Genomic DNA, 16,510 nt, shown 5'->3' with positions numbered 1-16,510 from the left:
GGAATCCAAACCCATTGCCCCAATTAGTCAGCCTGTGGAGCACTAACAGATTGTGTGGTATCATTCATAATGTGAATCCCTGACTGAAAAGGGGCAATCCTTTCTTTGGTAAAAGTCACAACAGGCTCTTCTACGTTATTACCCAACATTTCAGGAAAAGAAGGAGAAAAAACTTGCTCTACATGAGACTTATGCCTTCCCAAAATGGTGTCGCCTTGGTCACTGGCAACAATAGGCAATAAATCACTGTCCTGCATGCTCAAGTTCGACATTTTTCCATGTTGCCTGATGCTTTTATTAAAGATACAAATGTCCTTATTTTTTATGTTCACGTGCTCCGTCAAAACGGGCCTATTCTCATTTTGGCCACTGCCGCTAGAGAGCCCTTTGTTTGTACTACGGCTCGTTTTTTAATCGACCTTTTCCTAAAATTAGGTCCTGAAGACACTGCGTGTGTGCGCGCCCGGCCCCTCCCCTTCCTCATTATAACATCAGTGACAGGGGCAGACGATGACCTGGAAGGCGGCTGGCGAAGCGGCGGTGAGTTCTCTTTAAACGCGCTCATGGCATTGCCGATGAGCTCAGGGGAACCATTGACTAGAGGCTGCGGCGGAGACGCCCTTTGAAGCCTGCCGCCCCCGCTGTTCCAACCCGACCCGCGGCTCATTAAGTACACCGGATATTAGTAGATCATCCCTCCCCGCCTCGTACAATATCCGCAACGCTTCCTTAACAGAAGCGGCGGATTCCATTATAAAAATATCCGTAAATTATTTTTATTCAAAAGCGCCTTATAATAAACGCGGCGAGACATAATTCATTACCCTACCTCAAGCATTCAAGCTAGGCGCGCCACATAGAACGTTCGTCACACGAGGCTCGCGCTAGAAAACGGGCCAATCGCAATTGCCTAATCTTCCAAAGTGCCATACCATATGCCCGAAGCTACCCGGGGGAGCACACTCTGCGAGTGGCACCCCCAGGAGCCCTCATTCTGATTTCTTGAAAATTATTAGAAATATCAATAGTGTATTTGTTTTCCATTCGCTGCCGACCATTTGACTTGTTATTTTTATTAAAACGTGCTGGTGTCGCCACCGTTGGGGGAGGGGGCGAATGCTAACTGGTTTGCGGATTGATTTCGTGCAGCTCAGGACCCGAGATCTGATGCAGGCACAGTAGCCAATCGAGTTAACTTCTCCCTTCTGCGAGCCAGCGAAGTAAAACTGTCTCCGTGGATGGGTATAAAGGGGGTGTTATGATCGGTGCAGAATACAAATCTACATTGTGTATGGGGTTGCACTGTGTTACGTTTACACATATTTGCAACACAGAATCGCTAGCTACAGGGTGGGCAAACCGGGTACATGTTCCTTTTCTGTATTTTTGTGGTGAGGGCAAGGTTTAAGCGGTTTATCAAACTTTGCCACTGGTTGGGGCACACAACATTTCTGGGAGAAGTGGAGTGTGGGCGGTTGAGTGTATAAAATGTATAGTGTGTTTGTGCCACCTTCGGGCTGCCTGTGGTCCTCGGATACGAATCTAAACAAGCACACCGCTTGTGTAGTTGCAAAACCCACACACGCCTGACACACCACTTCGTCTCTGGGGGTTAAGTGCCTCTGAAAATGTGATTTATTAATCGCTTCCTTCTAAAACCTGCGCCTGTCTCGGCTGTCTGTTAGCAGAAATCAAACACAGGTCAAAACCCCATTTTTACCTTTCACTTCTAACAGTTCTCTGCTTTCGAGTGGTAAATGATACCCTGCGCCCAGAGAATTTGTGTTTTGTTTGGTGGTCTTAATACGAATGCATGTCTTTCTTCCATCACAGTACTTTATGTGCCCATGCCAGTAAGTGCCTGACAAGCGCCGTCAAAAATTAAGAACTATATTTAAATTATATTTTGTGCTTTTGTGTGCGGCGAGGTTCATGGGTGGCCTGTTTTGCACCCTTGTTTATTTTCACTCCATAGTCATATTTTGCTAGTGGTTTATATATAGCTATATCTATATATAAAAGATTAAATATAGCGCAAACTTGATCAGAGTGCTTTACAAGATCATTACACACTAACACATTCATTTTTTTTTAGGCACGGGAGATTAAGTGAGTTGCCTAGAATCACAGAATGCCTGAGCCTTCTGCCAGACTCGAACCTGGTTCCCCAACTTCAAAGTCGGCGCTGCAGCCCTTAAGCCGCATTTTGAGCAAAACCAAGATTGACCATGGTAGCGTAATAATTTCAGACAATTCGAGATATCTCTAGAACCTGCGCTAACCACGTATCTCAGTGATTTTCCAGAGAAGACATGTAATTATTAGTTAATATCCCGGTGCGTGTTTTGCTCATGCCTCAATGTAAGATAAAAGACGCGTAAATGCACTACAACAGGTCTGTCAGCTGACTACACAGTCTGTTTTGTATTGTATAACATTAATTCTACTGCGTAGGTAAAAAAATTAATTTGTTTAAAGAATGAAAGTTTTTCTTTTTCTTTATACAGGATTGCCATTGTATTAAACAAAGACGACCCATGTAGGGGAATAGTTAACACGCACAGACTCACTTCTGTCGGACTTTGGGAATCGGGAATGAAGCCGCCTCCATGTTCCGCACACTAAGGCTGTGGACACACTGGCTCCACGCAGTACCTCATCGCGAGCCGTGCTCTCAGCTTGTCAGAGAGCAGAGGGCCGCCCTTCTGACCCCTTACCTCAGCACCAAGCGAGCCGTCCTGGGTGTCCTTACACCTGGGCTGTGACAGAAGCAACTTCGGCACAATCGGCTGCCATTTTGCTACGCTTGATCCAGGAAACAAGCGCTCGACAGCCATCCGCTGTTTATTTTTGCATCGCGCGTTCACTTTAAAGTGAAAGCGAGATGCAAAAATAAATACTGTGCCATGTCTCCTTTTTTTTGTCTGGCCCAATCAGAGAGCTGGACTGGCGTGTGCAAGGCAGCGTGACAAAGCTTCTGATAAGAAACTTCGTCACGACAGCCGTAATGCAGGCGATCCTGTCTGGATGGGCCAGGCAAAAAAGTCAAAGGGAGGCAACACAGATTGCTAATTTCCAATGGCAGGCCACCGTTTAGCATAAACGGTGCCGCCAGCCAATGAAAATGAGGGGCGGGGCTTCAAGCCCCCTTCTGAAATGTACTCACCCACAATATGTCTCGCAAGCGCGCTGCAACGCAGGTCTGCGAGACCTAAAAATAAACAAAAGACACTTTTATTTGTAACCGCGTCCAAGACGTCTTTACGGTCATGTTTTACATTCAGCAGTTAAAGGCAATCAAATAACTACTGAAGTGGATGCCTGCTGTGCCCCGGGGGATGATAGAGTGCACAGGACAACCAACGCACTCAAGTGGGTACCTGCTTGTGCCCGGAGGCACTTGGTGGTGTTTCATCCGGTGCGCGTCTTAGGATCGCCACAGGGATAATAACAGCGCACAGAGCCCACGATACTCGGGCATCACTAACTTTAAATCAAGGATGTACCTCTCGTTAGCATTTCATTTATATTGTTTTCCTGATTGTTGCTTGAGATGCTTAAAGAAGTTCCACCAAAGCGTATGGACACAGTACTTTGCTTATTGGAAACTGGGAAGAGAAACCCATGGAAGAACAGGAAGTAGAACACATACAACCAATAGAAACGAGGAAAAGTAAAGTGACAAGGACCAATAAGAAGTGAAGGCGGGATGTAAGTTTCGTTTACAATATATTTAATACAATATATTTCACAAGCACCGCACAATTGCTGTGCAGGCAAAACCTAATAAACATCCAAAAGCCAATTTCCATTAAACAGTTTAGGTGAAATGGCTTCTCATTAATGGTATTCCTTGAAATCTTTTTTCTTTTTTCAATGGAATCAAATACAATCCTGCTAATCAGCCACATTTCACATATGGCAATTTCATTTGTAGAATCTTAACATCCACTGCACAGCTGAGCGTTCTCAATCTCCGGGTCTAATGTTTACAGTGACCAACTTCTCTTTAACGCATGGCCAGGCTGTTCATAAATAAGAGCTATAGAATTAAAAAGAAGTTTCTCTCCTAAGATAGTAGGATAGTATAGACGTAATTGACCTGATCCCATAAAATCTAAACGGAGGCAAAAGCCTTCTTTCGCACGCAACAACAAATCTTGTGCAAAAGGAAAATGAATATTATTCCCGCCTCCCCCCAACATGCAATCATAGAATTCACATACCATAGGAAGTTCCCCATTGTCCCACACCTGACAGGATATTCCCTACTCGGCAAGGTCCCCAACCTGAACTTGATGTACAATATACGTTTAGGTTTGGGATTGACCATATCCAAGTAAGAGTTGCAATCTGGGCCTAGTCTGCTGTCCAAGTGTTTCCGAATATGCTACCTGGTCTTATTGTGGAATCTTTGTCCCCAATCTAAGCATATAATAATGCTCCTTCACAAGTTTTATGCTGGCAAATCCTACCCTACTTGGTTCGGTCCACAGAAGCCCCAATTGTAAGATACTAAATACACTTTTCAAGTGGGTCCACCAGTTGCCTTGTCTCGAACTGCTAGAGCTATTGACATCCTCCCCCAATTTTTAGTTAATTTTTGCTTTTGGGTTACTCATCAGCCTAATCCAGTACAACACTGAGTTTTGTATACTGCAGGATCAGCAATTGGAGTAAGGCCAAGTTTTAATTAAAATGCTAACAGGGTCAGGGGATTTCCTGACCCCAACCTTCACATCGTCTTTAGAAAATTATTTTTGGCCACTGTAGCAGGTGAAAATTTCCATACCCCCAAAGCTCAACCCCATAAAGTCTGGCCGCTTCCTGGAGAGCACTTGCCTGGCGCATCAAATTCCTTATGTACTAATACTCCAACTGTATTTCCTCTACCCATTTTAACGTCTCAGTAGGTTGATCAGTGCTAATGGGCACATCTGGGAGAGTATAGTCAAATTGGAAAACTAGCATGTGGAAGTATGTATCTCAGTAATTCATGTATAGAGTCTTCGTTCCATTCTGAGCCACCCTTCTGAAATTCACTTGGGATTCTCTTGGGCTCTGGCATGATAGTCACTTAAAACTACTTGTTCAGCCACTTGGTTTACTGGCTGTATGTTGCCTTTCTCTTGCTAATCGACTTTATTATCTCTTGTAGCTCTCACCCTAATAAACTGTTGAGCTCAATAACTCTATCAGTTGACGTACTACATAAGATTTTTTTTGCTCAAGCCAAATTGCACACCAGGTGTCGCTTTCTCATTAACCTTCCGGAAGAAGCTCCCAGAGGGATTGATTTTTAGTTCTGTAAGAGGTCCGGCAGTAGGTGTTTCTTGGGTGTTTGTAGAGCAGTGTCATTGTTGGTCTCAAGGGAACTTCTTCCCCCTTTAGGAGGGTCATGATCAAACGGAGAAACGCTCTCAAAGGGAATCTTGGTACCTCTGCTTCTTGTTAGGGTGTCTCTTTCTGGCTGTCATCATGCTCCATGGTTTGTTTTAAACAGTCCTTGCATCCTTAGGCTTAATGACTTTGCCCCTGGTTTGCATCACCCTGAAGCTTGCCACCTCTGCCGCCTTTGAGGGCCCTTTGCCCTCCCTACGACCCCCAAATTATGGTCATCCTCCTTACTGTTCACCTCCTTGACTTCCTGGTGGAGACTTTTAGATGGTGGGGTCGCCATGGCACTCAGTTGCCAATGGTGTGCGGAGGAGAGGACAGTGCAGGCCTGACACGAGCTCAACAGCTGCCTCAGTAGACTTCACTCACAGTCTCCAGTGGATCCAACTCCAGGATTCTCCAGATCCTGATTAATGGCCTGTATAACTTTCTCAGGCACACTCCAGATCCCTATAGGCCCCTACAACCCTCTGTCACCCAGATAGACCAGTACAGAATTATGATCAGTCTCCAAACCAAGATACAAACATCAAGTTCCAACTTGCAGTAGGCTATGGATCCAGTCAAGTCTAACTGTGATCACAACTCAAGCTTCAGTTCTGATGTCCCTCAATGTACTTTGTTATCCCAGATAACCCAGTTCAGGTTGATTACTGTAGTTATAACATTATTTCAAATCAGTCAGAACAGTTTGGTCAACAAGTCTGGGGATCAGTAACTAAGAATTGTCAGGAAAGACAGGAGAAACAAATACAGGCCAACTGGATGATTGCTATTGTTCATTTTGCGTGGGCTGCAAAGACAGTACGTAGGCCTCTCTACAGGCTGAATTTTAGAGTAGATCTGCAGGGTGAATAGGCTCCAACCACGAGACCAGGCTCTGACTGCCTCCTGGCTTATCCAGGCTGCCTGTAGTCTGTAGCTTGCTCTGGCCCCTTGCTTAACTTGACTCGGGAGCTCCACAAGCTACGCTTCATGCACCAACTGCTCCTGGTGGCCTAACAGTAGCCTCATGGATTGGATATTGATTTTGTGCAGCAGACTACTTTGTGCTGTTTCCAGAGCTTGTGAAATAGGCTGGTGCTGCTTTGACTAGATTAGTCTAAAGTATAAGTTACTGCTATAACTGATTGTAAACCAAGCCAGGGTCAATTTCATGACTGGGTGGGGGCCTCTGGAGATGCGCTGGGTAGGCCTTCCCTTACGGGTATGAGACCGTGTCAGAAACTGCGAATCATCCTGCAGAAGTAGGCAAGCTCAAGATTGACTGTGACTGGATTTTGTGTGTCCAGCTTAACCAAAGCCTGTGACAGTATACCAAAGCCTGTAACAGTATGCTCTGAGGGTATGATGACAAGGAACTGCTGCTGAAGGGGATTTAGGAAATATGGAGCAGTAGGGGACCAGGTGAACAGAGGGCAAGGTTGTGAATTTCTTTCTTTACCTTGATGAACTCAATGCTGAAATGCAAGTGAAGGCATAGTGTCCCTTGATTGATGGGTTTGCTTCTTAAGTCTATACGTGAGCACCAGAGTCACTTCAGGTTATTGCTCTTGCAGTCTGACCCATGTTGTCGTCTGTAACCTATCGTAAAGCCAAGACTATCGTTCTATAATGCAATGCAAACATCTGAAGTGGGAGTACTGTTCACACATGGACTCGAGGTCAATTAATGGGGCTTCTGTCGGCAGTAAACAAAGGCAGGTGAGAAATACAAAACTTCAGTAGTGCAGTTGCTCCTGCTGAGGGAAAAACATTTCGGTTAGCCCCTTCAAAGCTGAATCAGTTCTTGGGGAGGTCGAATTATGGAGATGTAGCAACGTGAAGAACAATATCTCTGCACTTTCACAGCAGTGTGCTGTTCGACACTGCACACCACAAGCAGGGACAGTTTGAATTTCTGTTCTGCTGTGAATCTCTGCACGCTGCTGCCGGGACTGCTATTGGAGCAGGCCTTCCCAGTGTCTGAAGTGTGTGACCTGCAGCCCTATCGTCTCTGAATGACCAACATTTCTCCTTTTTAAATGTGATTTTTCGCGTTAACAATGAAATGGTAACAAGGTATCTGTGATAGAGCTGCCTTTATCCAACACCTACAATCCTGATCACTTAAACTGCACTTCTTTAAATTACATGATTGAAATCCTGTTTGAAACCTGTACTTTAAAGCTCCCAAAATTTTGCTGTTTGGCGTAACTGCATTTATAGTGCTTATTCCTGGTGTCGCCTTTCCCCTATTTATAACACCGCTCCCACCCCTATATTTCTCTTAAACTGATGGGTTCGTCAGATACCATTCTGTAGATAACCTCCTCCATCAATTAAACTTTAAATTCCCCATTTTGTTTCCTACTCGCACTTGTATCTCTCTCCTCCCCTCCTTTAACTACCATGACGATATACCTGTCATCTGTCCTCCCCCCGCCCCCCCCCCCCCCCCCATCCGTGCAAATGTCCCTCCTTTGAGGCAATCTTAGGTTTTTGACCGCTTCTGTTCAGTGGTGGTTATGCTTGACCTTTGATACCCACATTCTTTCTCTATCCGTTTTTCATTCCTTTGTTCATTCAGTTCCTTTTTCCCTCTGCTTCTCTCTCTTTGCCCTTTTAAGGTAGAGTTTGAGAGCCTATACCTATATGCAAGACTTTTGTATTCAGTAATGGGCTTGGAATCCGCCCATAGCTTACCATTGGTTGGTATCATTGTCACTCTTCTTTGCTGTCTTCTCATTGGGCAGTGCTTGCCATGTGCTGCTTCTTTTCTTCCCGTGGTACAAGGACCAAGTACAGATTAATTTAACAATGACTACTGGCCATCTGGTGTTCACGCTGGAATTCAGGTACTCTTTCGGAGCTATGACAATGCTGACCACGTCATAGCCCTTTTTGATAATTTAAATTCCCTCCCAGTTTCTTTTCCCGCCCAAGTGCAAATCGTGCTACATCAGTTGAGTGAACGCAACTAGAGTTGGTATGACGTGGCTCGTGATGACAAGTTTCTATCCTCTTCAGCCAGGCTGCGTTACTCACAGTGAAGTGTCTGACTGATTTCTTCAGAGTACCCTTATAATGTGTATTGAGAAGAGTGTTGCCTAATGGGATTAGGACAGATGGACAAGGGTCGTACAGTAGGAACTAGCTCAAACCAGAACAGACAGTGTCAACTGAATTCCCTTGAGGAATCTGACCAATTTGCAGCTATGTAAAAATAACTTGTTGGTCCCATTGTTTTTTGATAGACACCTCCTTCTCACCCTGGTTTGCAGCAGAAAAGTGGCGGTAACACTGCACGTAACAATGTAGCATGAAACCTCCTTCTCATTACAAATGTGCACATTCAACATTCTTGTCCGTCAGAACTCTGCTTCTTTTGTTATTTTCCTAATGTTCTGGTAAGCTAAAGGACATACAAAAGCTGTTATTACAGTAGCGGACTAAAAGGAGATTGTGGCTCATTGGTTGGGGGAAAGCATAAAAGAGCACGGCCATACATTTTAAAAGATCATTTGTTGGTCTTGACTGGCGAAAGCAGCGCGCATACGCTGCTCACGTCATACGAGAGCTTCTTGGATTCAATACAGATTCCAAAGCTCTCGGAGGCGGAGTTGAAGCCCCACCCATCTTCCTCATTCGCTGGCGTCATCTTCTATGCAAAATGCCGGCTTGTGATAGTAAATGAGGCTTCTTAGTCCCTTCTTGTTGCCGCCTTGTCTCCTTTTGGCCCCACCCACTGGGATTCGATCTCTCACTTGAGGCGTGACACATTCTGCTTCATTAGCTGGGACGCACTATGTTTTCCACACAACGCTGACAGCTTGTTTTTGAAGGGCAGGCAAACCGATCCCGAGTAATATGATCCATGTCCCGTAAAACCAGGAGTGGCTGCTGACGGAAGGGCATGTTGGCAGTAGGAGGGAAAGTGCCGACCATTTGGAGCGCGGAGTAGGGCCGTTGGGGGTTTATTGCAAAGCCGCCTTTCATTACGTCTCGTGAACAGCGTGGATGGTAGGTCGCGTCGCTCGAGCTCTTCCGAAGCCGCCTCCTGATGTAGATATATTCACAGCAGTGGAAAAATAATCAAACCACTCTTTCTGCCCCGCGGACCCCAGTCTTGCTTTGCTGGATTGCCACTGACAAAGTGACCTGTCGCGGTGCACTTCCGCTGAAGAGAAAATATACGTTTTACTGTTAAAATACTCACCTGCGCAGCCCCGGATGGGGGATTCCAGCCTTCCCGCCCCCCGGCTAAGAGAGCGGGAGAATGATAGACGGCGACAGTGTTATCTTGAACTCCCGCGCGCACATTTTCATTTCAAACTGGCCTGCACATGATTAATGACACCAAGCTCCTCGCTCCGACGTGGAAAGCATTCTCTTTCCAGTCTTGGTTGTGCGGCAGATGACGTCAGCAGGGCAGCTCCACGCGCAGCCAGGCCCTGGTCGACTAGATGACTAGTCGCCCATAACTCACAGATGTGCATTGGCCTTTGAATAACTGCGGGTCCCTTTGAAAGTGTGATGTCCCTGAAGGGTTGGGGCCCCCTGCGTGCAGGGGCTGCGCCCCCGAAAGACTGAATGAAATACCCCAGCTTGCTGCTTGCCTACTGGGATTCGTGCCTGACCTGTGGCGCTTTTAAATTAAAATGGTGGCCCTGGTGTTCCGCTTTACTGGTGAATTAATAGCGGAATCGCGGCCTAGGTAGACAATCACAGATTAGATGCGCAAATAATCAGTTAAAGTTAGCAAAAACCAATATCTCGTTTATTAAAAAGAAACTTATGTGGGACGTGCATTAACCCACCGAGCTATATATGTCGACCTATTTATAAATGCCGCATAAAGCCGAAATCCGTGCGGGAATAGTCTTGGGTGATTTGTAAAGAACTAGCCTCCGTGCCTGCCGCCCATTTTGTCCACTTTGACTGTGACAAAGCTCTGTAGAAATCTGTTATGCACAATGTGGCAGAATGTACTCATAAAAGGTGTAAACTTGCCCTGGGTTATCAGAGCGGCAAAACTACTGCATGGACTCAGCCTCTACCCTCTAACCCCTACCCCCATCCTCACACCACCGAAGAAACGCCCAACATGTCTAGGTGTGATTGGTCATAAATTACTGCTAAATGACTCCATGAAATATGTGTATATGTGATCCTAGCATTTACTGTGATGAATAATGCGCGCGAAGCAAGCAGCTGCCCACTGGCTGATTCACTTATTGTCAATGATTAAAGATTTGAATAAAACAAATGACCCATCTAAATTCGTCCCTTCATACCTTAATTTAATTTTGGGGACAGAAAACAAGGCATGATGGATGGAGAATTGGAGGTGGGGGCTGGGGCTGGGGCTGCGCCGGTGCTCTCCCGTCAGCCTGGCCGAGGGGAGGGCACCGCAGAGCCAGGCGTCTCCTGGGAATCTGGGAGATAATATACGTTTTACCTTTACGTTCAGTTTCATACTTTCACAATCTTTTTTATCCTTTATTCATTAAAAAAATGCTTTTCATATAAACCATAAAAATGTCTCTACTTAACGTTCTGCTCACGTTTTTCTATCATGATTTGCTTTACATCTATTTGTGTTATTTTTTCTAACAAAACCACAGTATAACTCTTCACTGTGCTATCTCAAAAGTCATAGGGCTGTGTTATAAAATTAATCGCAGGTTGGTGCCACACTGGCATCTTGGCGCTATTTCTATCTTTAAATCCACGCAGAGGGAGTACGCGTAATGAGCAGGACGCCTGTGGTGCAAATGTCGTACAATGTTTGGTGCTTATCCCACTAGCCTCTACAGATATTTAAACAAATGCCATATTGGAAAGCTAGGTTGGGGGCCACAAATCCTACATTTCAATGAAATCCTGTTGCATTTTCAGGGAAAAAAAAAGAGATGTATTTTTTAAGACACTTTTTACGCTTTTCTTCATTTGGGCTTTTGCTGACTAAGTTCTTTTCTGCGCCTTGCTGCGCACTTCCGACAAAAGAGGCTTTATCAGAGAAAGGGCTCCGAGTAGATGAAAACTGCCGTCAGGCGAGTCTGAGGCGCTGCTATGAGGCTCACTCTGCTCTTCCGCACCACCGTCTGCCTTCAAGGGTAGACAATGGGCAGAGCTGACGCCTGAGGACCCGGGGAACTCGCTTCCAGTCTCGGCGTCGGCTCAACATCCTGTGATCCTGGGCAAATGACTTAATATCTCGGTGCCTAAAAAATCGAATGAATGTGTCCTTCTGTAATGTAACTGGTGCGCATGTTACGCACTCCAATGCTTTCCGGCACAGGACGCGCTATATAATTGCATAAATAAAAAAACAAATACACCTATCCCCTCCATAGCTGTGCTCATGCTGACGTCCTGTTCGAACTCTTTCACGTCCTAGGGCAGCCCCCGAAATCGTGCTCTCACAGGGCAAGTTAAGTGAAAGCATTGTACAGCCATAGTGAACAGGCTATGCTTCCTTTGTGTCGTGTTTCCACTGTCTGTGACAGTGCCCCTTACCTAATGAAGGAGTGCTAAAATATTAATTGTGCACAAGTGTATCCCGGACGTTCCCATGGCAACGAACCAGAGTTAACGGCGAAGGCAACAGGCTGTTATGCTGGCACATAAGTCTTTCATTACAGTTTGAATTCCAACATTATCAAGTACAAAAAAGGTTTTTTCATAGCATGCGGTGCACATATTCTTTAATATACACAAGCATTGAAAATGCAATAGGTCTCGCCTTTGATTAAGTTAAAGCAGAGTTGGGGAGGGCGGTGGGCACGTGAACAAGTGAGCAGGGGAGCACGCCCTGGCCACAAGCTGCACCCAGACGTGGTTGGCTCTCTTCCTCTGGTTTCAGCAGAGCAGCTAGGTCCCCTAGCCTGCTGTCCTAACTTCTTCTTTCAAACTGTCCATGGCATGCACCCTTCCTCCTTGTCGGACCCTCTCCTTGGCGTCGACATTGAGGGGTGTAAAGTGCAAGGGGAAGTGGAGGGAGGGTTATCCCATGTGCCCTGAGCAACCCTCCCTCTACCTACACTCAGTGCTTGTAGGAGTGCCTACAAGTCACTACAGGCTCGGAGCGGGCACCTAGCGGTCGCTGGGCCCCTTGAGTTTGGGAAGAAGCGCGGGGTGAAGGAGGTAGGCGGGGACAGGAAAGACAGATCAGTGGCTGATCACAGGTACACGGTGCATGGGGCCGCGTGCTCTCAGTCTCTGCTTCTCTGCTCCTTTTGCTGTGCCGCGGCACTCCTCCGCCTCCTCACGTACTGGGTGATGGGTATCTCCGTCCTTTCAGCAAGATCAAACAGATCTTTGCAGTGGATCCCACTTTGTAATGAACCCCTCTGTCAAGGTCCCACCGAGGTCTGCATTTGCCCAGGAGCTGAGGAGGTGGAGTCTGCCTGTCCGGGGGGTGCTGGAGCGGTGTGCTGGCTCTCTGCTGCTTCCCTGGTGCCTTTGAGAGCCAGGGCTATTTTAACAGACTGTGTTTACTTCAGACTTTATCTCTCTCTATCCCGAGTCGCAGGCAGCTATGCAACCGATTCATATTTGTGAAAACGTCACTCGGCATAACAACCTGTCTGCTACTACATCTAATTTATACTTTTCCTGTGTAACAAGTCACCCTGGATCAACAGATATGCAGACTCTGATTCTCTTACATAGTTAGTACAACCACTGGCGTCTTGACATACTCTGTTGGTATAGCAATGACTAGTTCTGAAAAATGCGTGTAACAAGAGGGGGAGAGAGAGGACTAGTTAGCTAGTCCGAGTCCCCGAGGGTTTATATGTGATTAAACAAAGAGGACTAGCTTAAGTTGACCAGAGTGTTACAGTACTCAAATTAGTTCTGTCACGGGCACCTTGTTGGTGTATTCATGAAGCCCTCACCCACCAACCTAGTTGCTGGCATGCTTCATCATCGGGCGACCCAGTGCTACCTAGTATGTCCCGGGTGTGCTACAACGCCTGATTACAGCGGAGCTGGTATATTGCTGAGAGTGCAGTGAGGTTGGGTGAGTTGTGATTTAAAACGGCTTGGTGGTGGTCCCAGTACCCGAGGGTAAATTAAATTTTAATAACTGGGCCGTCACCAGCGGTTAAAAGTAAGGCTAGAGGACGCGTGAGGGTGGCGAGTTACTGCCCCCTGCGTCCTTCAGATGTTCGACATGTTTCAGCCAGTGCCTTAGAGTGTTCTGGCTTTCCTCAGGACCGTTTTTAAAAAAAAAGGTGTGGTGAAATAAAACAGACTTAGTGTTGTGGTACAGATTATGTGATACACTCACTAAGGCGTTTTTCTATATGTGAGAGGGGGATTCCCTTCTCATGCATATGCTTTGGGTTATTAGCCAAGGCTTCCTGGAGGGAAGCGGTAAGGGGATGACCAGTCTTTCTGGTCAGTGCCTGCCTTGTACCTGTTGTCCCGCCGTCGTCCTCCGGTAGACGACGGCCGGACAACAGGTACAAGGCAGGCACTGACCAGAAAGACTAGTCATCCCCTTACCGCTTCCCTCCAGGAATCCCCCTCTCACATATAGAGAAACACCTTAGTGAGTGTATCTTGGTCTGCAAAGAATGGGTGGTTTATTACCTCTCAGCATTTCATGGAGTCCCTTGCCCCTCCTGTTTCCAGCAAATCCTATTGTCTTATGCTGCTCCAGTGCAACTTTATAGTTTCTGCAGTGTGCTTTATATCTGATGAGGTCGTTGGGTGGCCCGTTTTGGTGATTTAGTCGAGTGATTTACTCACTGCTCGATTAAGAAATATCCCTGACTTCGGATGAAGCAGCCTTTGACCTGTATAGTAGCACGTTTGACTAGGTGTTTTAGTTATATTAAGTGTTCTGCACGATAACATTCTGGTGCGAGGTATGGCACCCTGATTGGTGTTGCGTAAGTCCTTAATTCACCCTGTCCTGAGGAGGCCAAGATCGTTCTGGAGGCAGAAACGTGACTGCGTCGACACATTATAAAAAGAGGAGTCTGATGAAATTAGTGTTTTGTTTGACACAATCTTGAAATTCAGGTTCATGATTAAGTAGAACCGATTGTGCTTTACATGACTACCTCAGAGTGTACTTTCTGTATGGAATAGGTGGACACTCCTTTCTTGTTTTGACTTTTTGGGTGAAAAGGAATTACCTATTACGTATTATTTGTATGAATATTTGCTTATATACAAAAGACAAAAACTGTCTTTTGTATATAATTGTTGTATATGTGTTTATAGGTGTATACTGTATGTTTGAAAATAGTGTGATAAAACAGGATGAAGTATCTCCCTGGATTACTATAATTTAAAATTTGTAATCATGTTTTCAATGGTATGTGATCGTTGCCTATTTTAAGCACGATATTGAATTACAGGACATTGTCCTTATTATAGGAGAATTTATAGTCCCCTATTATAAAAGAGTATAGATATCGATCCCTCCTTTCCATTTTGTGTACTTACAAGTATTATATCTGATGAGCATCTTGGTTTAGCACTGAGAGCAATCTTTAATTGCTTGTGGGCAGCTGTGCAGGCTGCATTGAACCACCTTACAGTTTTGGGTCAGCTTCTAATGGTTTTAGAGTTGGCAAATTCAATTCAGCCACTCGAACTGAGTTAAAGCTGCTAAGGATACAATCTACAAGGAACCAGTGACAAAGACTTACAAAAAAGTCCACCACTATTTCTACAGATCAATTTAGCAATAAAAACATCTGATGATAGCTTATTCCATTTCAGTCCGATACCCTTTCATTTGGAGTAATCACATTTAACATGCTTCCCATTTGATCTTGAATTGTTAGTTTTATGAAAAGTTGTAGTAAGTGGGTTGTGATCACTACAACAATTGATTAAAAATGTTTTAACTTTTAAAAATGTGATGCAATTCAGAGGAGCCCATTATGTAGACTATTACGTTTCCCAACACACTTAGGATGTAGGTTGGTATATCTGATGTGCCAATGTCATGTAAGAAAACTAAGTCACATTTCATTCTTAGCTTAATTAGGGAGTCACCACACAAAGAATGGGAAAATGACAGTGGGGTGTTTATATAATAGCCCAATGTGTTAGAGGTACAGCATTGATGTAATGGTGTGTCTGCATGTTAGAAGCGTTCTCTGAGAGGACAACTCAATAGGAGGTTTTCTCGACGTACTGCCAATGCCATTGCCTCCCCCTTGATTTTACTTAGTATCATTGCGGATACCGTGGAAAGATTGCCAATTTTCACTCCCAGATGCAACAGAAGAGCTTCCCTTTATCAGTTTTTAAATTTATTTTAACACTTCCTGTAAGATCGCAAGTGATGGGGTACCATGTGTTATGGTATGTATTGCAGCAAAAGCTGTACCCCAAGTAGCAGAGTTGTTTAAGGTGGGAACCATTCCAAGTGGTTAGCACATTGAGAATTGTATGTTTATTGTGGGGTCCCTTATGGGGAAACACTGCTTCAAGCTGATTTGCTTTTTGTGCGATCCAGAACAGTGTTTCCTCTTCTGGCAGGAACCTTCCCCATTCCAGCCTTAATAGTCACTTAACTTATTGCAGTGACCGCTGACTATGGCTGCACAGCTTCAACAGCCCTTGCTAGGGCAGTTGTTATTGTACGCCTCACAATCTGCGTTAATCAACTAAATGGTCTAAGTAGGTTAGTATTTATTTATTTTAATTTATTCATTTGACGAGTTTTATATAGTGCTGGCTAGACCCGGAGGTATCGGAGCGCTTTACATGCAGATCTGTGGGTTACAAGGTTACAAATCACATTTGTTACAAAAAGCACAGTAAAGCATAAGAAAAAGAGGCAGTTATGGGAGTTCGTCAGGGGGAGGGGGGTCGGGAACACAGCGTGGAGACGGGGAGAACATTGCCAGTGTCTGGCTGGGTAGGTGACGTCCAAGGGGGTGAAATAGGGCAGATCTCCTCTATAGCAGTCTAAGCAGCTCCACCGGGCATCGGCCATAATTGCTCGGTCTCCATTGTCAGGGTAAGGAAAGCGGTAAATCGTAAAATGTCGAGATCAAATGGGGGAGTTGGTGAGATGAGAAAAAACAGTCAAAACTAAACCAAGGTGGGATTGAGGTCTAGAGGGCAGTCCCAAGCTAAGGGGCTTTCTGTCGGA

General features: G+C 45.4%; 1 protein-coding gene across 4 annotated transcripts in view; it reads left to right on the top strand.

Annotated features, from left to right (window-relative positions):
• The window catches only part of TM2D3 (TM2 domain containing 3), a 73,090-nt gene that overhangs the window by 15,088 nt on the left and 41,492 nt on the right, over positions 1 to 16,510 (top strand). Inside the window, exon 2 of one of the 4 annotated variants that reach the window (XM_085644061.1) lies at positions 2,096 to 2,231. The exons of the other annotated variants lie outside the window; for them this stretch is intronic. Within the exon in view, the coding sequence (XP_085500187.1) occupies positions 2,132 to 2,231 (100 nt within the window). The 5' untranslated portion in view covers positions 2,096 to 2,131. The remainder of the gene's footprint in view (positions 1 to 2,095; positions 2,232 to 16,510) is intronic. 4 annotated transcript variants of the gene reach the window in all.

This window comes from Triturus cristatus, chromosome 3_1 (assembly GCF_964204655.1).
Source record: "Triturus cristatus chromosome 3_1, aTriCri1.1, whole genome shotgun sequence".
Lineage (NCBI taxonomy): Eukaryota > Metazoa > Chordata > Amphibia > Caudata > Salamandridae > Triturus > Triturus cristatus.
The sequence above is the reverse complement of the archived record's forward strand: the minus strand, read 5'-3'. Positions and strand labels throughout refer to the sequence as shown.